Here is a 24,032-nt window from a genome sequence, read left to right on the forward strand (position 1 = left end):
TATTTCTTAGTTTATTAAAATAATGGTGTGTACATAATATTGAATATTGTCATTTTAGTTATTAAACAATTTTATTTTTATATTTCAGTCAAAGAAACCAAATTGCCGAATTGGTTTTTTAAATCTAAATGATAACATCAATAATATCGACTTTTTCCAGCTACTTAGTTTAATTGAATATATATTGCAGATTGATTTATATGATATATATATATATATATATATATAAAAGAAAATAGCTAGGCATGCTGAATTTTTCCAAGATAAAATGTTTTTCTGTGGATCTTAATTTTAAGCTTGAAGCCTTGTAAGAAGAGGCTTTGGATGATCTCAACAAATCAGAAAATGCTATCGACGAAACAAACCTTTATCAAGCACATCGTATATCAAAGTAGTCTTCTTATGGGGTTGAGGGAACAAAGCAGCCTATTTTAGGGCAAGAAACTGGCACTAGAGGAGATTACCTTTTTTCTTCAACTATATGGCTATTAAAAAAACTCACAGCAAAATGTCCAAGTCTTGTATTAATTATAACCATATAAAATTGTAAGGCGTTGGCCACAGATTTATTAATTCAAAATGTGTATATCTTTGAGAGCCACTTTTCATAATGTTTGTGAAATACATAACTGAAAATGTTGGCATTAAGGTTGCGTTTCTTTGTGAAACTTGAAAACTTGAATCTTTGATTTTACTTGCCAACTTCTAATGTGAAACTACAGAATTTTTCTTCGCCCTTTCCATCACTTAAATAAAATAGTTAAAAAATAGGGGGGGGAAAGAGTCGGGTGCATAAAGTTTGTTAAATATACAGAATCACCCAAATGAGGAACTCAAATCCCATGACGAGCCCATGAAAGATTGGGCTTCAATAGAGGCCCATTTAGAAAGCGAATATTCATAGATCCTAAAGTCAACAAACTCTGGGATGAAGGAAAGGCAATTCTTTCAAACCGACGAGGACAAAATGGTAAAACCGAGAAACATAGTATAAATTCAAAAAAACTAGAGTTCTCTGGAACTCCTGGTAAACCACTCGCTTTGTATTTTCGCGACTCTTCTTCTTCATCTCTAATTCTCTCTCTCTCTCTCTCTCTCTCTCTCTCTCTCTGTGCTTCGTTTCTTTCACTTAAGACCACAGCACAACCACTCTCTGTTCCTCACTGCGCCCTACCCACATTTTTTTTTTTATAATTAAAAAAAAAAAGTAATCTTTTTTTTTTTTTTTAAAAAAAGATTCAAATCATTATTAAATTATTATTTACTTTTAAAAAAAAATTGAATTAAATTGCAAACACGTAAAAATATCTTTCTCCATTAGATAATTAAACCCTAGCAACTCCCTTCCCCACTACTGTACATAAAAACATCCATTTCCCAATTACGACGCCGTTTCGACCTACTTAAGGATTCGCCGTGGAATTTTTTTTTTTTTTTTTTTTTCTTTTCCCCCCCGGCAATGTCAAGTTCCGGAGGTTTACCCAGGAGTCGGGGTGAGATCCAGTTCTATAACCCACCGGCGGTACGGCAACGGCAGCTGGAGCAACGGCAACGGCAAGAGCAAGAAAAGTTAAGGAAACAGAAGCAGCAGCAGCAGCAGCAGCATCAGAGGCCGTCTGTGGCTTCCAAGGCAGCTTCTTCTTCGTCTGTGGAGTCTGATAAGAGGACAGAGTCCGATGATTGTGCGTCGTCGTTTAGTTTGGTGTCGGCTCGTGTTGGTGGCGGTGGTGATGGTGGACTTAGCAGTGATGCGACTAATTTGGATAGGTTTTTGGAGTACACTACCCCCGTTGTTCCGGCTCAGTACTTCCCTAAGGTATACTTCAAAGATTTGAAATTTTAAAGAAATTGTAATGGGATTTGTTCAAATTTTTTAAGTATTTGGGCAGTTGGGGGAGTTTGTTTGGTTGTTGGGAAAGTTTTGGGGTTGCAAAATGAGGTTAATTTTTTGAAACTTTTTTTTATTTTGGTCCTGGGATAGGATGAGATTGGCATTGATAGGCGGAGAGTTGACTGCAATCTCAAACTTCAACTGAGTATAATGCATCTAATCTTTAGCTTTGTTGAGTAAATTTGTTTAAATTATGTCAAAATATCAAAAAAGGATAGATTTTATTTTATTTTATTTTAACGTTCTATCTGCTTGAATATTGTTTGTGTTGGATTCTATTAATATATCGTGGTTCTTATTATCTGGTTTCATATGGGAATTGATAGACGAGCTTGAGGGGTTGGAAGACTCAAGATTCAGATATACATCCATACTTTGTGCTGGGCGATTTATGGGAATCTTTTAGGGAATGGAGCGCTTATGGAGCCGGTGTCCCTTTGTTGTTAAATGGGAGCGACTCAGTAATACAGTATTATGTGCCTTTCTTATCTGGCATTCAGCTGTATTTAGACCCATCGAAGCCCTCTCCAAGGCTAAGGTGAGTGATATATAATTGTCTTTCAACAAACTCAGCACCCAAGATGTTTGCTTTCTAAACTGATTTAGATCTTATTGCCAAAACAACTGATTTAGATCTTTACATGTATTTGCAGTTGCAAATTCTTTATATAATTTTCGTGTTTTAGTGCTGAATGAATTGGAGACATATACCATTGTTAGGGAACTGTCTAGGGTACTGAAATATTCATATCAAGAAAATGGAACCTGCTTTTTGACTTTTTATTTACATGCAATTAATGTGTTCGCTAGGGTACCTCGGTTTATTTTAGGTATCTTACTTGCAATGAACTTATGTTTTTTGTAACCAGTTGCTGATCCTTTTTTAAGTATTCTAGTTGTTAGATCAAACCACTTTAAAGATCCAACAAGAATTTTTGTGTTATTAGAAAAATAAAGCCATTAATTATTAGGTGAAAGTTGAAATAATAGGAATGGGATATGAAGTTAGGTTGTTTACTTGACGTGTGAGGTGATGCACTTGCAGTTTACAGGTGCAAATTAAATATCTACCTAGGAAGCTTAGGGCTAAACTCACAAGTGTCTTGAAGAAGCATTTTATTTTTTTTATTTTTTTATTTTTTTTTTGGGTTTAATATAAATGTCCTAGGGATCCCTTTCGTATTAAGGGGACTGTGTAATTTCTGTAATGCCATATGACGAGCCACAGATCTTATTTTATCAAGCTTAGATTAATTAATGGGATTGTACACAGGTTTTTAATAAATTTAGTAGAAGTTATAGTCTTAGTGATTGACCTTGTATATCTTTATAGTTCTATAAGATTACTCTACCTTGATTGGTATAGTGAGTATTTTGGTTTTCACGGTTAGCATGTGAACTATAGCTCTTTCTCTTTTTTTTTTTTTTTTTTTTTTTTTTTTTTTTTGGTTGTCTTAGATATTCGCAAGTACAGTTGACAACCAAATTTCTTTTTTCTGTTTTTTCGTTTTCTTTTGAATGTTTTTTTATTTGAATATTCTAAAGCAACCTGCTAAGAGAAACTGTCTCTCGGACATCGCAATGGTAGTTAGCTCTAATAATTGCTGGCTGCCTTTTGACCTAAATTATATATAATACTAGCCTTCCAAGTGTGGTTTAATTGCCATTGAGTTGGTGTATCTTGCTCCCTTCTGACTGTTATTTGGATTGATTTAAGAAACTTAAGGTGTTACGACATAAAGTACTTCTTTATGATACGACTTACAGGGTCAAGCTTTTGAGTCTGCTAAAAGTCTCTGTGAATCGAATTCTATTGCATGCTTGAAGTGGTTTGATGTTGCAGAAAGACTTGTTGCTTGCAATTTTTATGAAAGTCTTTGTGAATCAAATTCTATTATATGCTTGAAGTGGTTTGATGTTGCAGAAAGAATTGTTGCTTGCAATTTTTATGGTGTTTTGGCATGGTGTCTATGATGTCTCTAAATGCAATACCAGTTCTTCACAAATTCTATTTATGAGTTGTCAAGCACATTGCTCTGCCTTACGTGCAGGCAATTTTCTGAACTCTTTTTTCTATGAGACTTTTAATGAAATCTAGTAGTGGTTGTAAAAGAACAGAAGATGGCATATTTTTGGGCTTTGACCTTAAGTGTGCATGCTTAAAAGTTAAATAGCGGCACTTTAGGTGCTAGCAGTAAGTATGCTGTTGTTCCATGATCTCTGACTATTGCTCCTTCTTGTTACAGGAGGCCTGATGGAAAGAGTGATGGTGAGTCATCAAGGGAAACAAGTAGCAATGGCAGCAGTGACTATGAAGCAGAAAGAAGGCTTAACAATTTTGCCCGTGGGTCTTGGAGCAGACAAAATATTATCGATGCCGATGTCCATGGCTGGAAAGGAATCTTAAACAAAAATAGACCCTCCACGGGTTCCTCTAGTGATGAAAGTGAGACATCCAGGCCTACTGGTCAGCTTGTATTTGAATATTTGGAGCGGGATCCCCCATTTAGCCGTGAACCTTTGGCTGATAAGGCAAGTCTAGTATCGTTGGCAGCTACTATGTTGATTGTTGTAGTGAATTGCTTACAATTTTAATATTTATTCATCACTGTGCATCCAACAGATTTCAGTTCTTGCATCCCAATTTCCAGAACTGAGGTCATTTAGGAGTTATGATCTATCACCTTCCAGTTGGATTTCTGTTGCATGGTATGCATTTCTTCTCTTTCTATACAGTTGGAATATACTAGATCCCAGCATATAGGTGATTATAAAACTGAAACAGTTTCTGTGCATATTCTTCATGAAGGTATCCCATATATAGAATACCAACAGGTCCGACGCTGCAGAACCTGGAAGCCTGCTTCTTGACATTTCATTCCCTGTCAACACCCTTGCATGGTACGTCTCTCTTGCCTGCTTATTGGTTTCATGTATCTCTCTCTTTCTATATGACATCCATATGTTGATTGTTCCTTGCCTGTGTATTAAGTTGCATGTATTTTATTTTATAGTAATTTATTACCGTTTGGGCAGGTACAGGCACTGATTGGTTGCACTTCAACGGTGCAAGAGCGAGAGAGGTTTACAGTGCCAGCTTCAGACTCTCATTGCCGATCTTCGGCCTGGCTTCATACAAGTTTAAAGTTTCCTTTTGGAATCGAAATGGAGTTTACGAATGTCAGAAAGCCAATTCTCTACTGCAGGCTGCTGATAACTGGCTCAGGCTATTGCAGGTTAATCACCCTGACTATAAGTTCTTTACGTCGAACAACTCAGTCAGGAGATGATCGTGAAGGAGGATGGCTGTGTTTATACAGCTTGCAGTTTCCACACGCTTATATGCTAGATGACTTGACCCTCTTCTAAAGGAGAAAACCCCATTTCCCAGCCACTTTTTTATGGTGTTGGTTGGATAGCTTTTATGTTACTACGATCATATTTCTTTCCTGTGGCTAGTTAATTTATGTTTGCCACGTGTCCGTCCCGTTGGGACGTTATTAGAATGCTGATGATGACGATTAAGTTTTAGTAAATTCTCCTGTGTTTTTACCATTTTTTTTCTTTTTCCTTTTTTTAAAAAAAAAAAAAACTAATGGAGAGTTTGAATACGTCCAACTAAAAATGAATTCCTTGCGACTGTACCTTGGTTTAACAGAAGGAATCCTTTTCGTTGCACTGTACTTTTCGTTTTCTATGTATGCCCAGGTATAAGACAGACACGCACACAAACACCAACAAAAAAACAAACTAAAAATAAAAAATGAAAATCCCAAAAGAACCAAGATGAAGAAGAAGAAGATATAACGGCCTCTATGTTTGGACTTATGAAAACAAATCAGATCGTCTTTTTGGGCTAAATATGGACATGGTGTTGGTTAGCCTGCAGATTTAGTACGGGCCTTTAGGTAGCCCATGCTTTCTATCGTGTATAGTAACTTTTGCTCCTAAATACGTGCACAATTTGTGTGGGGTGGACGAAGCAAATTTTTTCTTGAAGCAATTTTCTTTTCATTTCTAAGGCTCGACTCCAATTGATGTGGGGCGTACCGAGAAATTTTGTGTGTAAATATATATCCACAAAATATTCTTTCTACAGGTGGAAGCAAAAAAATTAAAAATTAAAATGAAATAAAATAAAATAAATAAAAATTAAAATAAAAAACACTAATAAAGATATTGTACATAGAAATAAGCGAATTCTGCAATGTTTTAAGAAAAATAAACTGTTAGGTCTTTTTCTTTTGGAAAACTGAGCAAATTTTGTAGGGATGATTATACTTTCACTTAAGAAAAAATAGAAAATCCAGTGACTTACATGGCCGATGGCTCGAGATCTCCATAATGGTCCTTAAGGAAATACTAATTATCACTTTTATTTCATTCAAAGAAATGCAACTAAATAAATATTACTTTATATAAGATTGTATACAAAGCAAGAACAAAAGTTGAACTTGTTTCCATCTTTCATTATACACAGAACCTCTAAATACAACAAATTATTAATTCTTAGTCCTTCCGACCTAACTATTACCAATTAGCATCGCCTTCAACATCTTCTGATACTTCGGCTCCAGGTTCTATCTGCTAAGCACCCTTTTGGTTCACAAGTCATCGAAAATAGTAGACAGCAGTAATCCTTGAACAAACTCACACTTCCTAGCTTTCTCCTCCTGATCCTTGTCTGATAACAAGGGCTGGACATTTCTGTCAAAATACACTAGCAGTGAGTACTCGAAGCAGTTTTGGGTAGCAAGCATAAATACATTACAGAAACTGCATGCATATACAGAGATACGACGATGCAATAGGTACAGCTTAAGCATTTTAAATCAAACTAGGGTTTCCCTTTTGAATCAATGCAGTACTTACCACAGAATGAAACTACCAGGAACCATATTATATGATCCCTCTAACTAAAACTTTGTTGAGATCTACCTCAAGAGCTGAAATGGACAATATTACCGAAGATATATTATCCATTTAAAAAAGCAAACATATTCTAGAAAACATACAGGAGGCATCAGAAATAGTTTTTCAAATCTTTCCAGCTCTTGCAAATGACGATATTGCCATGGGATAGCCTAACTAAGGTAGAATGTCGAAAGTAGAATAGATCTCCCATGCCTTTTCTCTAAACAAGTTGAATAGTGCCATCATGAACACCAAAATGTTACCAGTCACCCATATAAACCAACCAAACCTATATAGCCAAGTCCTTGACTAGATAGTTTGATTATGCCTTTGCAAATCAAGTTAAATGTCATTTGATGTCCAAAGAGGAAAAAAGGTTGCACCACATCCATTCCCTGTTCACAAAAAGCAAAAAAATAACAAAAGAGTAAATCCAAAGTTCTCATACCCTTTTGAGGACTCTTCCTTTGACACTTCCTTCACTAAACTTGCTTCAACAGAAGAATGAGATTGCACACCACTAGCAGGTTGATCACCCAGAGAGTGATTATATATAAATGAAGACAACAAAGGATCAGGTTCTGAATTTGAGGAAATGAGGAATTGAGAACCCCCAAGAAGGGCTTGTAAATTTCCTTCTCGCAGCTCTTTCCTTAATATAGAAAATGTTGAATTCGATCCATTCCTCCGAAATCTCCTCTTGCGCTGCACGTGATGTATAGTCAAGGAATACAAGGTATGCTCCATAGACATGGAAAAGGTGATGCAACAAATAAATGAAAAAAAAAAAATGGACAGAAAAAGTTAAAGCTTTGATGGAAGAACCAGTGGTAAGGATATCTTCAATAAACTTCCATGTTGTGTGGTAATATGATTGACAATATCTGATCCCACCCTCTTTGCACATACTGGACATATCTGCAATAAATAAAATCATATGGACAGGAGTATAAGCAAAAATATAAGCGGAAAAAAAAAAAAAAAAAAAAAGGCAGGATACAATAGGGTAATAGGGAAAAGAATAGGATAGTACATTGTATATATTGAGAATGACAACGAAAAACACCGATCCTAATAAAAGAGCTCCAAAAGTGCAGCTAACAGTTTCACTACCAAGTGACCAAACCAACAAACATGTGCTACAATCTTGTAAGTCTTTAGCAATCCCCGTAATATTGATGGAATATGGTGTTGATATTGTTTTCTAAAGATGTAACAAAAGGGAACCTTCTAACACAAAAATGAATATTTGAACTGGGCACTACATCAAACTAACAAAATTCAAGCAAAATTCCCTTCTTCTTTTTCCTTTTTTTTTTTTTTTTTAACCATCTCTTAGACTTAAAGTTCTTCAATTTGGAATTCACATCAACCAAAAGCTATTGTCCAAACACATACACCGAAACACCTAGCTTCTTATTAAAAAGCAAATATTTTTCAAATTAACACTAAACTAAATGGCTCCTATACAGTAAGCTCAAGTGAAAATCTAAATTACAAAACATAGGAAATATATGTAAGCAAAAGGTAGTCACATGGAAAAGAATCAACAAATTTGCAAAAGTTCCACACTTTTTTTTTTTTTTAGACAAAAAATAAACGAATAAGAAAAAGCAAGTTGCAGAAAAAAAAAATTATAACAAAATTTTTAATTTTTAATAAAAATAATATAACAAGGAGAATAAAAAAGTTTTATATACCCCATTCTTAGCCTCCACAGGATGTTCCTCATCGATGTGGCAACAAAGTCCAACGACGTCAAAATCCTCAGCACAGAACGGACAAAGAAATTCCGCCTTCAAGTCATCATCTCTGTCGGTCTCTTCGTGCCCGTACAGATCTACAGCCAAGAAAATAAAAATAAAAATAAAAACAATTATCCCAAATAAAATAAAATAAAAATTTTCTGGCAAAATTTTTCTCGCGAAACAAACAAAAATGTTTGGGAGACATTTCGGAAAAAAAACCGAACCGGATCGTGACTGGTATCGCCTCGAATAGGTTGAAGAAGAAGAAAGGCGAGAGCTCCAGGAATCAGACTCCATTTTTTTGAAAGAAAAGAAAAAAAAAAGTGATCCTCAAGAAGGAGTTTCCAGAACTTCTCCGATCACTCTCCGATCGAAGAAACTGAGTTGCGGCGATGCTAATTTCGTAAATTTATTCAAAATTGAAGTCCGAAAATTAAAAACCCTTAGAAAGATGGAAGCAGAGGAGGAAGGAACCAAGAAATTTTGTTAAAGAGACAGCGTAAGCGACAGAGAGAGCACTGCAGGACTCTCTACCGAACTTCTGGTGTGGGTTAAAGCCTCCTTATAACACCTCCTGCTACACTATAAACCCACAGACTTTGTTTGAATTTCCGAAATACCCTTTAACTACCTGAGCCAGTCAGGTAAAAACGAAAGACATTCATAGCCTCACCCGTCAGTGACTTTGCACGCTTTACCCACTAAGGATTTTATTGGACGAACGGTGAGACAAAGTACGTTGATCTTCTCTGCTTTATGGATGTGTAGCTTTAATAGCCGCACACGTGTGTCAAGATTGTGACCCTCTAGGTTGCACGGAGAGCTGGTAAAAGTTGACGCGCGTTTTGTCGATTTTGACCCCGGCATATGGTGGCAACTTATCCCTTAGCCAAATAATTAAAAGAAAAGGAACTTGATCAGCAAGCTCTCGTAGCTCAGTTGGTTAGAGCACCCGTTTAGTAAGCGGGAGGTCTTGAGTTCGACTCTCAACGAGAGCAAATGATTCCTTTTTGTAATTTAATTTATCATTGTCCTGCAAACAAATGCATTTAGCAAAACGGAAAACCACCACAACGTACAAAAACATTTCAAACAAATAACAGTCGATAACAACACAAATTTGAGATCTGATAGGGACAGCAAAAGTGTCTTTTAATTCCTTAAAATCTTCACGTTTTAATGTTCAGACCACAAGACTTGAAGCATCTTTGCCAAAGGTGATCATTGAAAGTGAGATGGAGGTCAAAAGCCATCCTCTCAAAGATAGATGACAGCAAGTTCACATCTGACATGGCCATATGAACAGAACCTACTCTTGGAATTCCATAGTAGTTACTCAGTCCTTCAAGTGAAACTTTTGGACGACGCTCTCTGGTCCACTTAAGATTATGACATATATAAATCTTCATGTTGATAATGATTGGAAAAAGTTGCCTTCTTTGATTACTTACTGAGAATGGTAAATAAAATGACTACTCTTGTTTATACCTGCCAGAGGAAGTATGTCCAGGAATAGCCAACAAGGAGGAAATATCATATGAGCAGCGTTTGAATTCCTCAGATTAGGAAAGGCACATTGAAATAGCACGCGTTGTGAGCAACAAAAATGACTACTTGTCCATCAATTTGCAGACTTTCTATGTATTGTAATAGGACATAGATTGGAATTACATCCTCCATCCTAGAAGAAGCAAAAGAGTAGCATATTTAGGACACAGGCAATGACCAAATGGAAGAGTTAGATTGGTTTAAGACCAATAAATTTATTTCTCTTATGAGTAAACTTAATAATGTCTTTTTTGAATTCCCAAACGTTCAGTCAATGTGATTCTAGTTAAACTGCTAAGCACTTAGTCGAGAATCAAAAGAAGGAACCCTTTTAACTCACTTGTAGAAAACAACAACAAAAAAATAATAATAATAATAATAAATAAATAAATAAAAAGGCATACCTTGTGTTACCAGGGTAGGTCATCATTTGGGTTGTCATGTCCTGTATATAAGAATTGGGAACTTCTATTTCAGGATTTATCAGAGTACAGAAACGACTATTTTTTCCAGCTTGAAAACCTCGGATTGCGATTTCGATGATCCTTCCTCTCTTTCTGCAACTTCTAGTGGTTTCCACATCAAGAACAAATACTTTCAGGTTATGGTTTGAAATCCCCGTTCTCCAGAATCTTTTCTTCCGCATCAGAATATGTTATGCTTTTGAAGCAGTTTAGATATGTTCTACACAGAGGGAATGTTGTAGTTGGTCCACATAGAAAGTCACTTGCAGTATTTATACCCCTGAGAAAATTGATTGCCTTCTTGAAGTTCCTTCAAAAAGGCTCTGTAGTAATGGATCAAAATAGCTTGTTTGGAGAATTGGTACTTCCATAGAAATATCTTCTATTTTGAAAGTTATGCATCTTCAAAGTACACCTTGTGGATGTTACTAGGAAAAAGCAATTGTGTTCGAACTTTAGGTACTTGTAAGACAGTAGAATATGGGGCTTATCCTCATTTGGCCTCACAAAACTGATAAAGAGTTGGATAACATCTGTAAGAGAGTAGTAATGCTAGTACATGACTCAGGCCAAAGCTTCAATTTGAATGATAAGAATACCCAATTGCAGAATTATTAAGCTGAACTTATATTGAGAGAGATTCAATAACTGCAGTGTTAGATCCAAGCATAGTATTTTGGGAACTAAGAAATTATGTTCTACTTGAGAAAGAAAGAAATAGGAAAAAGAAAACAGTAGTTCAAAACTTATAATATTCCCAATGAAGCAAAGTTCTCAACTTCAAGTTCCAAGTGTTTTATACTTGGATTTTTTTCTTCTTTCTTTTTATGTTCTTAAAAAGACTTATATTACCACAAATTTGGTATCCAAAACTTGGTAGATGGAGTTAGTGTCTGTGACAATAATGTTAATGAATCAAAATAGCAATCCACCAGAGAAACGCTCCCAAACTTTTGAATTCAAGTAGAAATGTAAATTAAACTGGCTATATAATCAACTGAAAAGGACAAATATGCATTACATTTGGATCATCAACTTATAATTATCAGAAACCAAGTATTATTTAAGACACATTATTCTGAAACGGAGATAATGAGAAAAATAAGAAAAGAAAAAGCTACATGTACATGGTGATAACTTACCTGCTAATGCAGTATGAAAAACTGCCATTTTCTTGAAGCTGAAACAATGACTTTGAGAATTTGATTATATACTGAAGGAGTTGGAAATTTTGTATACAACGGTTAAAAGAGAACGTGGGTTGGGAGTTAAGCTATTGAGGAAGCGAAGTAGGCGCCTCATATAATGGCTAGCTTTTGCCACTTAATTTGCAGTTTAGTCTTATGCGTTAATATTGTTTCATAAAGTCATATTTTTGAAGAGAAAAGTAGGTTATAAATGAGGGAAAATGCATGCACTTTCAATATTATTTAAAGCTAACAGAACTTGACAAACTACTTATTTATCACAAAATCTTGACGATCTTCTCTGCATGGGGATCTTGTTTGCAACTTAGTTGGGCTTATATTAGGCCCTTGTGTTACATCATGGACGGTTTTCCATTTTTTACAAAGACAATTCTAGTAATTGTGGCCCAATAATTCCATTTTGTGTCCAATTTCGAGACATTTTGAAGACCCATTCAATTTCCCAACAGTTTGCTCTTGTTCATCATTTTAGGCTCCATGTACCCCAGGCCCATGTTTACCCATTTGGTGGATCATGATCTGAATACTCAAGGGCTCAAACTCAAACCAACAAGCCCAGCCCATAGAATCACAAGAATCAAGAATCAAGTGGAGGACCAAAGTTGAAGCCCTTTCACAAAAAAATAACAATGACAAAAGCTCCATACTACAATAATGGAATTTGACAATGAAATAAACCAAAGGTGCTGCAAAAATGGTGGTGATGAAAGAGAGACTAGAATTTGGTCCCATTATTCATACTGTTATGCTGGTTCCAGGAAAGCAGGGCTGAGAAAATGAAGCAGAAGAGAAAATGTGCAGGTTTATGCCACCACTAGCTAGCATGTGCAATTATCCCACAAAAGAAAAACGATAAAACGCCATGTGCCATTCCATTTTGTTAAAAAAGAAAAGCAACTGCAGTACTGTTGGCTGCTGCGTTTTATAATTATCACAATAGTTTTTTTATAAAAAAAAAGGCATACAAAAGGGACCAAAAAGAGAAAATAAATATGCTGCTTCACTTTATGATGCTTACTCCAACAAGGTTTGCAACTTGCGGAAAATTGCACAAAATAGTTGCCACCATGGTAAGGAACTTCCTCTCTTTTGACTTTTTTTTTTTTTTTTTTTTGGCCAACTTATTTGCCACACTAAAAAGAAGAAAAATGCCCCAACTTGTTTCATCAATTTCCATATATTTTAGATAGATAAACAATGTTAACACATGTGGAGGAACCCAATTGGTAAAGTATAAAATTGAGAAATGAAATTATTTTTTTCTTCTTTGAATTTATGAGATCAATTTAACTAAAACCCACTTGAAATCCTCCATGTGTATCAGACAGAGAGAACAAAATTCAATATGTAAAACACAGAGGAAACGCTTCATATTAGCATAGAATTATTGCCCCTTTTTTTTTATACGGAGACATGTGAGTAATTAAAATTTTTGCAGCTTCCGAAATCCAAATCCAGTGGACAAGAGCACATGATTCCTAATTGCCAACTTGTGAAAAAATTATATGCTCTCTCGTACTAGGAGGCCACTTACTAAACTGAATTCAATATCACAAATTACCACATCATTTTTTTTTCTCTTATATATTTTTCCTTATAATCGAAAGCGTTTTTCCTCAAATTTAAATTTTTTTAATCACCCTTTTGATTTTTCAAGTTTTCTTACATGTTGAACTTGTCCATCCCAACAATAGAAATATGTCATGTCAACTAATGCTGCAACAAAAATTGAATTGAAAATGCTTTCTTTTTTTCTTTTTCTTTTTTTTTGTTTCATTGGGTTTATGATTTTTACCTCCAAACTTCTGATAAAAATCTGAAGATCAAAACCCTGTAATGGGATTAACCCCAAAAAAAAACAAAAAAACAAAAACTGTGATGGGCCATAATATGAGGGTTTTGAAGTTAAAAACAATGTAAATGTGAATGTGATAACGCTGTGGGGGGGGGGGAGTGAACCCAATCTGAGAGAATCCTATTTGGCTACACCACACCTACTGAGGTTGCAAGCCTGGCAAAGATAGTACGACTGATACTGATCCCCACGTCCAACTGGTACCCTAGTAGCGGTACTACTCACTCCCTTCTCAGCCCCCCCACCACCCTTCTCCACCCCTTTTACTTTCTTGACAGGTAGTTCCCTAAACTTACACTTCAATAATTCTCATGATTTGGAACCAACAAAATTTTTAATTTTTATTTATTTTCTAATTCTTATATAAAAAATTAAATAATATAATATAACAAATTTTTTGAGGTCGTGAAGTAGAAGTTGGTTGTCGGGGAGCAGAATTTCTTCTTCCACGTGGCTGAAGTATCCATCCCACCTCTCCTATAATTGTAACTCCCTAACGTTCCCAATTTTGGATTTATAACTTCAGAAAGCAACCCACCCCTACGAACTTCCTTCCACCTATTTTTTTTTTTTTATTTTTTTTCCCCCCAATTTCTCTTCTGTCCTCTCACGCATACCCATATCTTTTGTCTTCTCTCCCTTTGATGCACTACACCTCATGATCAACTCAATGGTCAAACATTTTTCCAATGCCATTATTGGCTTTTAAAATGGTGTTAAATTCAGTGGCTTCAAGATCATCTTTTGTCATTAACAACTAAAACAATAAAATAAAAAACCAATTTCTATTTCAAATAATGGGTTTTGGTTATGTTGGAGGAGGATTGCGCAATGATAATATTATTGTTTACCTTAAATAATTATTTTATGCTCGAACTCTCGCATTCTTTCCAACGCATAAATAGAATAATTTAATTTACGCTTGACATTATCTTAACATAAAAATTAAAGACAAATGTCTTTAATGGATTCATGGAAGCATATTAATATGCAATTAGGATCTCTCTGTTGCGGGTGTGAGCGCAGGTGTAAATGGTGAATATTCCACCAAAAATATATGAAAAGAAACAAAAAACAAAATGCAATTGCCTAATACTAAATACTATAAAATTTTAGGACTGGGGGGGGGATGGTATGAACATATAGACCGTAGAAATTCCATCCCAAGGCACACTAGAAATAATAATTTGCTTGATTTTCAACCAACTCAGCTGCACCTACTTTATTTTGCATCACACATAAATCCCTCCTCCTTTTTGCCTTTTTATTTTTTTTTATTTTTCTTTTCCCTCTAATTCTTTGTTTTCCCTGGTGACAGGGACGTGGCGCACGTACGTTGTATGTGGACCATCCCTACTTCTTCCTTCTTCTTTTGTTTTTTTTTTTTTTTAAATAATAATAAAATAAAACCGATGATGTCTGAATGGGCCCAGCCCAATCCCCCTTCCCGCGTTGGTCCACTTACTCGGTTGCATATATATATACATATATATATACATATATACACGCACACTAGCCTCTTGTAACTCTCTTCCTAGGGACCCACACTATGAGCTAGGGACATCACCACGTGTACGTTCAATTTCTGAGTTTGAAGATCGTCCAAACACGTCACGTCCCTGTCCCCACCTTCTCACTGATGACGTGGACGGCTTTGAAAGTGGGGTTGTGGGTCCCTTTTTCAATACTCAGTCAGTCTCATCTGGGGCCATTTGCTGTGGGTCTCTGCTCTTTGTTGTATTGTAGCTGGATCCTGCTGTAAATTATAGGATAAAATATTTTCCACATCATGTTAGCTCGTCTCCATTTTTTTAGCTTTTTTTGCACTATGAAACAAAAAGTAAAAATTATATGCATAGGGTTTTAAATTTTGTTGCATTTGTTTTTCAAAATTGTACCACTTTGATTTATTTTATCTAACCAACAAATTTCGCATGCTTATTGAAAAGAAAGAAGGGAAATGCTTTTTTTTTTTTTTTTTCCTCCCTATCGCAGTGAAATTTTATGATTTTATCTGCACATAAATTCAAAAAGAGACATTGGCTATCTTAATCACAAGTTTACTTTTTAATACCATAGTGGAGCATGAAAATTACATTGATTAGCATGGACTTCAATACCAATAAAAATGTTGACATCAATTGTTTTCATTTTTTGGTATACTAGCACATATACAAGATGTTGACTTGTATATATACCCATGCTACGGTTAAGTTTGAGAATTTTTATTTTTTTTTTCTGTGTTTGTCTAATTCATTTGAAAAGAAAGACTTAGAATTCTTTCTCAACTATGCAAAACAAAATTCATCAATCAAAATAAAATTTCCATTTTTATTATTAACCACGCCAAATTCAAATGGACTTTTTTTTGGTTCCTATTTTAATCAATTATTTTTTGAGTAAATGATTTTAATCAATTCAGATGGAGTTGAACCCACGTAAACATGAATTTATATAGAAGTAAGTGCCATCATGCATAAATCCATAATTATGGGGAAAAAATCAATACCTATGAAATTGAATCAAGAAGCTCAAATGGAAGAGAGAAAAATAGCAATGATTTTGCTGAGGGGGTATGTTGCCAATGATTTTGAGACTAGCGATCATATGGTGGTATTATTGAAGAATATTAATGTCACACCTACAGAATATATATATATAGATCTAGATGACAATGATTTTTTTTATTTTTTTTGAAATCTGATTTTTATTATTTTTAACAAATAAAAGTAAAACAAACTACTATACATGAAAAATCTACGAAAGGAACTTTTTTCATTCATATATAAGAATTATCTTTTTTATTTTTTTGGGGTGGACTGGAGGGGAAGGATTTTTGTTTGTTTTCCGGGAAAGTGAAATTACAAATGGCAGGGTGGGCTTATCTGCAATCTTTGAAACCCAAAAGTGACATGTTGCTTGAGGATGGCAGTCATCATTTAAGTGGCACAAAGGCAGAAAAATATAGAGAGACAGAGAAAAGTTGGAAAAAGTTGCTTGGACTTTTCTCCAACTTCCATGAATCGCCACGTGTCATAGCTCCAGTGACCTGAAAAAACCCACCCCCACAATCCAAAACTAAATAATTGAATAAAATAAAAATATAAAATTAATAGCGCGCGTGAAATGCCGCTCGCCGTTACACATATTCCATTTCCCTTAAAAGCATCTCTTTTTTTTATTATTTTTACTCTTCCCCAAAATACCAAAAAAAACCAAAAAAACAATATTGATTAAAAAATCATGAAATTCTCTCTTTATAAGGATTTGAATCTACCTTGGAACCCAAACCCAAAAACCCCACACCACCACCCAGCACACACCCACTCACCCACCCTTTATAGTTGGTTCGGTGTGGCTCGCTGGTTTTCTTGGACTGCGGGCTCTAATCTGGCTCGAGCCTGGGTTCGTAATGTGTGGTATTGGGTTGGGTTTGAATTTTTGTTCTCAATATATTTTTCATCGTAATTCAGAAAAGGTTACCAGAAGGGGGAATATACGGTCTCAGTGTGCTTACTTACTACTACAACTACTTTAGCAAGATCACAGCTTTTCTTGCAGTGAAAAAAGCAACTCTATTTTTTTATTTTTTTTATTTTCTCAAGAAAAATTTAAATTATTCGAGGATGGAAAAAATGTATATTATTAATTCTTTATTAACAGAGAGTAAAATTGAAAGAATAATAGTTTAATTTAAAACAATTAAAAAAAAAAAAAAAAGGAAAAGAAATATAGTCCAAAGAGACCTTATCCTATTAGGGATAAAAGACACGTGTCGGTAGAGGGAATGGGGTGGATGAGGTGGCTGGAAAGTGGAAAAAACTAAAGGGGAAAAATTAAAAACAAATGAGACTGACAAAGGATCAGGATGCCAACCTACTAATCAGACGGTTAGAAATAGTTGCGATTTAAAAGAAGAAGAACCCGAATCAACAGATCTTCAACGGGGTCCGTTTTTTCTTTGCTGGGCCGTCACGGGAATCCACAGACCTCCTTTTTATTTTTTTATTTTTATTTTTGTGATATATAATGCCAATTGCCCAAGTAGCTTAAATTTTTTTTTTTTAATTTTTTTTTTTTAAAAAAAGGGTTATATTTTCTCTATCAAAGTTTGTGATGGCCACTCTTGGGAGCTGAAAGTGGAAGCCGAAACCACCCCACTTTGAAGTGGTTGTTGCTTTGGCAACGTTTAATTGAAAATATGATTTTTTTTTTATTTAATTAAAATAACAAAATTATCTTTCATTGATTTATAGGAAAAAGAAAAGGTATAAAACTATTGTTGATATTATTATTATTATTATTTTTGTTGTTGTTGTTGTTAGGCTTTTGGTTAATCTAATTCCTATATCATCATCATCTCTTTGCATACCTCTACATGAAGTTGTATATTTGCTAGATTTTAATGCCAGAAAACAACTCAAAATGTGTTTCATTTCTATGAGAATGGGATGCCATTTATTATCTCTATTTTAACGATGTACCTTAAAAATTAGTCAACTTGAGTACAGTGGAAAATGACCACACAGAGAATAAATAAATGGGAAAAAGGGGATTTCAATTACATAATATTATGAACATTTTAGGTACAAAGCTTTAAAATTTACCAAATTGTCACGATTATGGAGTATTTAATTTTGATAATGGATATTTACATGGTTGGATAAGGTTAATAAATGCCCAACTGTGGATATGCATGTCTCAAATTTAAAAATTCATTTGATTGCCATTAATACATAAGTCACCCCCTTTACTATATTCAATTGTTTTCTTCAATTGTTTACTTCTTATATATCTATTTGATTCAAATTATGACTTTTAATTCAAATAAAATTCCCAAAAAAAAAAAAAAAACTGGGTATTCCTCAATTTCAGAAAAAAATTATTTAATTCAAATAAAATTCCCAAAAAAAAAAAAAAACTGGGTATTCCTCAATTTCAGAAAAAAATAATCTGTATTTTTATATGGTTTTAATGAGTTTCTTTTTTTAAAATATAGCATATTGAATTCAAATGTTCATGCTTTTTACCAAAACCATACAGATGCAAACTTAATAAAACAAGGTTACATTTTCTGAATTCCCATCAACAGTTCAAAAAACTTTCTGAACAAAGACAAAGTTTTAAGTTTTAGTTACATGGATTTATTTGATGGAAAAATTGACTAATTTCAATACAAATAATTAAGTACAAATCGGTATTAACATGAGCAAGTTTATACGCAATAACTTTGATTAAACCTTAACTATAAAGTCATTAATATTACGATTAAAAAATTATTTTTTGTTTGAGTAAGAATGATATTGAAATTGAAATTTAAAATAATCTTATTTGGATTTTTATTTGGCTCAAAACTTATAAGGACGCCACAAAACCAACTTATCTAAAATGCAAGCTTATTTTTAATTTTCGAAAACTAACAACAAATTTATGAGCTTGAGAATTTTGATAATAAACTCAAAATTTAAAATTTGGAAACAAAAAAAAAGAAAAAAGAAAAAAAAGAGAGATAAATTTGAAGCAGATTTTTTAATTTAATTTAATTTTAGATGTAAATATGGAATTCAAAAAGGTAAAAAACAGTAAAAATTGGAAACAAACTTAAAACTAAAAATCTAAAGCGTTTGACTACACAGTTAGAGTAGATTTAGATACTTTGAGGTTAGTTAATCTTTAATATGTGAGCTGGATCCACTCTTCCAGGGACTGACCCACTTTTAATAAAATAATTGAAAAAAATGAATTATTATTTTATAAAAATAATAATAAATTTATGAGAAATAAATAAAATAGAAACACCCAAAACAGAGTAATCGAGCTTCAAGCACAGATACAAAGTTCTTCAACTCCCAATCTCGGAGGAGGCAAAAAAAAAAAAAAAAAAAAAAAAAGGTCTTTTTACATATGAAAAACGCTTATCTTCCAAGAAAATCAAAACCCACATCTTGTTTGAATTTGAAAATGGGTTTCAATCAAATCCCAAGTTCAAACATGTAAATTCGGTTATTATGTTGTTATAAAAACTTTGTTTTTTGGTTCTGGGTTTTTGGGGAGATTTTGAATCTGACAAACGGAAAGAGTGGTTCGATGTCAACGGCTAGTTCAAGTGCCGCTTGGAAAGCTGGAGATGTGGTTTCCGACCAGTTTCCGGTGGGTTTAAGAGTTCTCGTTGTCGATGACGATCCAACATGCCTCGTAATTCTGGAGAAGATGCTTCGGACCTGTCTTTATGAAGGTACTTTTTGTTTTTCCCTTTGAATTTGTTTCTGTTTCTGTTTTGTTTTGTTTCAAAACTAAGTGATTTCATATCGTGTTCCAAGAAGAAAACTTTTTTCTTTCCATTTAATGAAAGAACTAGACCATTTGGGCGATGAATTCTCCGTGTTTTGTTAAGTTCGGAAGCTTTTCTCCATGAGATTTGGAATCTCTTTTAGAAAAAAAGGGAGGAAGTTGTCACTCCTTTAGGTTTGCGTTTGAGATAATGGGACTCGGGTGCTAGAATTATGCTAAAGATTTCAAATCTTGGAATTTTTTTATTTTATTTTATTTTTCTTTTTAATGAATTGGTTGAGCTAGGAATCACTATGTTTCATAATAAAGTTTCGCGTTTTGATTTGCGCCTTTGTAGATTCAGAAGCCTTTTGTTTCTTGTTTGGTATTTTATTGAGAAAAAAAAGAAGATATGGGAATTGTGGTAATATACGGATTTGTTTGTATTGGATATTCCAGTTACAAAATGCAATCGAGCAGAGATCGCACTTTCAATGCTTCGGGAGAACAAAAACGGGTATGATATTGTTATTAGCGATGTTCACATGCCTGACATGGATGGATTCAAGCTGCTAGAGCACATTGGACTGGAGATGGATTTGCCTGTTATAAGTGCGTTTACTTTCTTAACATCACGAACCCAATTAGTTTACAGTTTTTTTTTTTTTTTTTTTTTTTAATTTTCTGTTTGTTGCATAATGGTTTAGTGATGTCGGCGGACGATGGGAAAAATGTTGTCATGAAGGGGGTGACTCATGGTGCTTGTGATTACCTGATAAAACCTGTTCGAATCGAGGCCTTGAGAAATATATGGCAGCATGTAGTTCGAAAGAAAAAGAATGAGCGGAAGGAATTGGAGCAATCTGGAAGCTTTGAAGATGGAGATCGGCAGGCAAAAGCATCTGAAGACGCAGATTACTCATCCTCGGCAAATGAAGGGAATTGGAAAAGCTCCAAAAAGAGGAAGGACGAGGAAGAAGAGACGGAGGATAGGGATGATACCTCCACCTTGAAGAAACCGCGGGTGGTTTGGTCAGTTGAGCTCCATCAACAGTTTGTGGCTGCTGTTAATCAACTCGGCATTGATAGTAAGCATCCTTCTCTGTATCTTTTAATTCCCTGTTTACATGGCTGCCTATGCGTGTCCTTGGTAATATCATATTACTGATTCTGGTTATAGTTGATTGAAAAAGTTTGCTAGATCTGTTGGATTTCATAATGTTTTTCTTTTTTCCCCCCAATTCAATATGGATTTCATAATAATATGGCTTGCATTCCCATGCCTTTAAGCATGATCTTTGTTGGGGTTTATAAGCTGTTATGATTTAATTAATTAATGAATTTACTCAGCTTTTTCCAGATCAAACAGATCCATGTAACTATAGTGTTTTAAGTGTCTCTATAGTGTTTTCAGTGTCTCGTGTTAAACTTGTTAGTGACTATTCAAGAATGCTTGTTAAATTTCGTATTGAAAATGTCTCTGTTATATTATTCAAAGTTAAAATTTTGATACAGAGGCCGTCCCTAAGAAAATTTTGGAGTTGATGAATGTTCCTGGGCTCACTAGAGAAAATGTTGCTAGCCATCTTCAGGTATGTGCAATTATGTATGGTAATAGAACGTAATAAGGCAATTCTCTTTTTCAATATAATATATAATTTGTTCTGTAAATTTTTATCGTTTATAATTTTATAAAGCTATGTAGTGGTTATGCATCAGATTTCATTTTTTTTTTTTTATTGTTTGATGAAAACTCACCATGCGAACTGATGGGACAGAAATATCGGTTATATCTTAGAAGGCTAAGTGGAGTCTCACAGCATCAAGGTGGCTTGAGTAACTCTTTCATCAGTTCCTCTGAATCAACTTTTGGGCCAGTGACATCCATAAATCAGATGGATCTTCTAAACCCAGGTCAATTCCAAGCACAAAACATTTCCACATACCAAGCAGCTGGACTTGGCAGGTCGCCTGCAAAATCTGGCCTTCCTATGCCCCTTGGCGATCAAAGGAACCTATTTAGCTTTGAAAATCCAAAGTTGAGATTTGGAGAGGGGCAACAACAGCATATGACCAGTAGTAAATCAATGAACTTACTCCATGGAATTCCAACAGCCATGGAGCCAAAGCAGCTTGCCAACTTGCACCAGTCTGCACAAGCACTTGGGGGTGTAAATTTGCAAGTCAATGGCCATGGAGCCCAGAACAACAATCTTCTTATTCAGATGGCTCAACAACATTCGAGAGGGCCGATTCTTAATGAGGCTACAGGTGGTCATGTTCCTCGTCTCCCATCATCTATGGGACAACCTATTGTATCAAATGGAATTCCTGGTGGAGTTTTAGGGAGAAATGGAATTGCTGATGGTGGCAGGGGAGCAGGATACAATCCAATTCTTCAAAGCTCTTCACTGTTGAATTTTCCCCTGAACCACACTCCGGACTTACCGGGCAATAGTTTCCCGCTTGGAAGTACTCCAGGCCTTTCTAGTCTCACATCTAAAGGGACATTTCCAGATGAGGTCACCTCAGATATAAAAGGATCTGCTGGATTTGTGCCAAGTTATGATATATTTAATGACTTGAACCAGCATAAATCCAATGATTGGGACATTCAGAATGTAGGAATGACCTTTGATGCCTCACAGCATTCAAACTCCATGCAAGGCAGCCTCGACGTTTCATCTTCAATTTTAGTCCACCAAGGGTTTTCTTCAAACCAAGGGAGTCTACAGAATAGGAATCAATGTAATGTTAGCAAGGCAACGTTCTCAATGGGAGATGGCATTGATCATGGGAACACACAAAACATGAATCAACACCTTAATACACTACTTGGTGACAATTCCATAAGGGTGAAAACTGAAAGAGTTACTGATGCAGGTTCTCAGACTACCTTCTTTCCTGAACAATTTGGTCCGGAGGATCTAATGAGTGCACTTCTAAAACAGGTCAGTTTCTGTCAGTTCATTTCTATTGAAACATTTTAGAAATGGATTTAGGTTAGCCCAGATATTTTGTTAATCCTAATCAAACTTGTTATTTTAGAAACGAATTTAGGTTAGCCCAGATATTTTGTTAATCCTAATCAAATTTGTTCCTGTTTTCTTACAGCAGGAAGACATCCAACCATCTGAAAATGAATTTGGCTTTGATGGGTATTCCATGGATAATATTCCTGTATAGGATATGCTCCATGTTTGAGTTCCTGTACTGATTGCAGTTCTGGTGTATATAGTTGCTTGAACAGATCGAGGTTATTTCTTCTGCAATCAGAAGGGCAGATTTTCAAAGTTTTATCTCTACTTAAAGAAAGAGGAATGCTTCATTCTATTATGCCACGACTTCCTTGTGAATAGCATGCTGTGCTGGTTTTTATGTTAGGACATTAAAGATCACGCTGATGGGTAATTTAGAGGGATCAATCATGTTAGAAGATATGCCTGAAGTGTGAAAGAATTCTGCTGCATGATATGCAAAGGCATACACATGCAAAATTTTGACTGGTACTGGTGGCAAATTTCTAGCGAAAAGCTACAATACCTAAGGTGCTGGCTTGGTTTTGGGCATATCTCAAGTTGTGGAGGAGTAGGTTTTGATACATTTGCAGACCTTTTTTAGGATCCTTTTCTAACTCTAATAACACGTGAAGTTTGCTTCTTTATGTTACTTCCATTTTTTCTTTTTTGTTCCCGAAGTTGACTATGATGTACATATTCCATTTGATTGCTCGAGACATAAGTCTGGGTATTCTTTTTGGCTTGTTTCTTTCTTATACTTAAATTTCTAGGAGCATAGCATTTGTGTTGAATTTTTATTTATTTATTTTTTGGTTTTTATTTTCCTATTCCACCATTGCCTTTGTGAGATCTGTTCTTCATGATGTTTCTCGGTTTTATACATCATTGCTTTTGTTTTCAAGATTAGATGGATTGCTCTCAAATTAATGAACATGCAATGTTAATATTGATTTGTGCTTTTAAAACTGGTTTTAAAGTTCTCTATATTCAACTTTTAAGTTCCAGAACCTTTAAAAGCCAGACTTCGTTGGGTAGGGTTTGATTCCCACTTCAGGATAAATACCCAAACACTTTTGGAACATCTTTTTACCCGCAAGTTGAAAAAGATGGATGG

At 34.8% G+C, this 24,032-nt stretch overlaps 3 protein-coding genes and 1 non-coding gene across 7 annotated transcripts; 3 read left to right on the forward strand and 1 right to left on the reverse strand.

Annotated features, from left to right (window-relative positions):
* Positions 1-1,018: 1,018 nt before the first annotated feature.
* On the forward strand, positions 1,019-5,446 carry LOC107433195 (uncharacterized). 2 transcript variants are annotated; one of them, XM_016044453.4, is made up of 6 exons: positions 1,021-1,816; positions 2,218-2,429; positions 4,138-4,423; positions 4,515-4,600; positions 4,701-4,792; positions 4,928-5,446. In XM_016044453.4, the coding sequence occupies exons 1-6, from the start codon at positions 1,460-1,462 to the stop codon at positions 5,179-5,181; spliced, it is 1,287 nt and encodes a 428-aa protein (XP_015899939.2). In that variant the 5' UTR covers positions 1,021-1,459; the 3' UTR covers positions 5,182-5,446. The 2 variants fall into 2 exon arrangements, with proteins under 2 accessions (XP_048321045.1, XP_015899939.2); XM_048465088.2 differs by lacking the exon at positions 4,928-5,446 and having other exon boundaries at positions 1,019-1,816; positions 4,677-4,792.
* Positions 5,447-6,284: 838 nt separating this feature from the next.
* LOC107433192 (protein DEHYDRATION-INDUCED 19 homolog 4) lies at positions 6,285-9,104 on the reverse strand. Of its 2 annotated transcripts, XR_007238325.2 has the most exons (6): positions 8,778-9,104; positions 8,506-8,645; positions 7,646-7,723; positions 7,254-7,516; positions 6,764-6,837; positions 6,285-6,598 (listed from the first exon to the last, which is right to left on the reverse strand). XR_007238325.2 is itself a non-coding variant. In XM_048465089.2 (5 exons), exons 1-5 carry the CDS (start codon positions 8,848-8,850, stop codon positions 6,496-6,498), a joined length of 657 nt encoding a protein of 218 aa, XP_048321046.1. In that variant the 5' UTR covers positions 8,851-9,098; the 3' UTR covers positions 6,285-6,495. The 2 variants fall into 2 exon arrangements, 1 of the variants encoding a protein (XP_048321046.1); XM_048465089.2 differs by lacking the exon at positions 6,764-6,837 and having other exon boundaries at positions 8,778-9,098.
* Positions 9,105-9,477: 373 nt separating this feature from the next.
* Positions 9,478-9,551, forward strand: TRNAT-AGU (transfer RNA threonine (anticodon AGU)). The gene has a single exon. It is a non-coding gene; the product is annotated as a tRNA-Thr (tRNA).
* A 9,913-nt stretch (positions 9,552-19,464) lies between these two features.
* Positions 19,465-23,715, forward strand: LOC107433262 (two-component response regulator ARR1). Of its 2 annotated transcripts, none has more exons than XM_016044531.4 (6): positions 19,465-19,863; positions 20,358-20,510; positions 20,606-20,986; positions 21,414-21,490; positions 21,677-22,849; positions 23,016-23,715. In XM_016044531.4, exons 1-6 carry the CDS (start codon positions 19,716-19,718, stop codon positions 23,082-23,084), a joined length of 2,001 nt encoding a protein of 666 aa, XP_015900017.1. In that variant the 5' UTR covers positions 19,465-19,715; the 3' UTR covers positions 23,085-23,715. The 2 variants fall into 2 exon arrangements, with proteins under 2 accessions (XP_015900017.1, XP_015900016.1); XM_016044530.4 differs by having other exon boundaries at positions 19,466-19,863; positions 23,013-23,715.
* Positions 23,716-24,032: the final 317 nt, after the last annotated feature.

The sequence above is a fragment of the Ziziphus jujuba genome, chromosome 11 (assembly GCF_031755915.1).
Source record: "Ziziphus jujuba cultivar Dongzao chromosome 11, ASM3175591v1".
NCBI lineage: Eukaryota > Viridiplantae > Streptophyta > Magnoliopsida > Rosales > Rhamnaceae > Ziziphus > Ziziphus jujuba.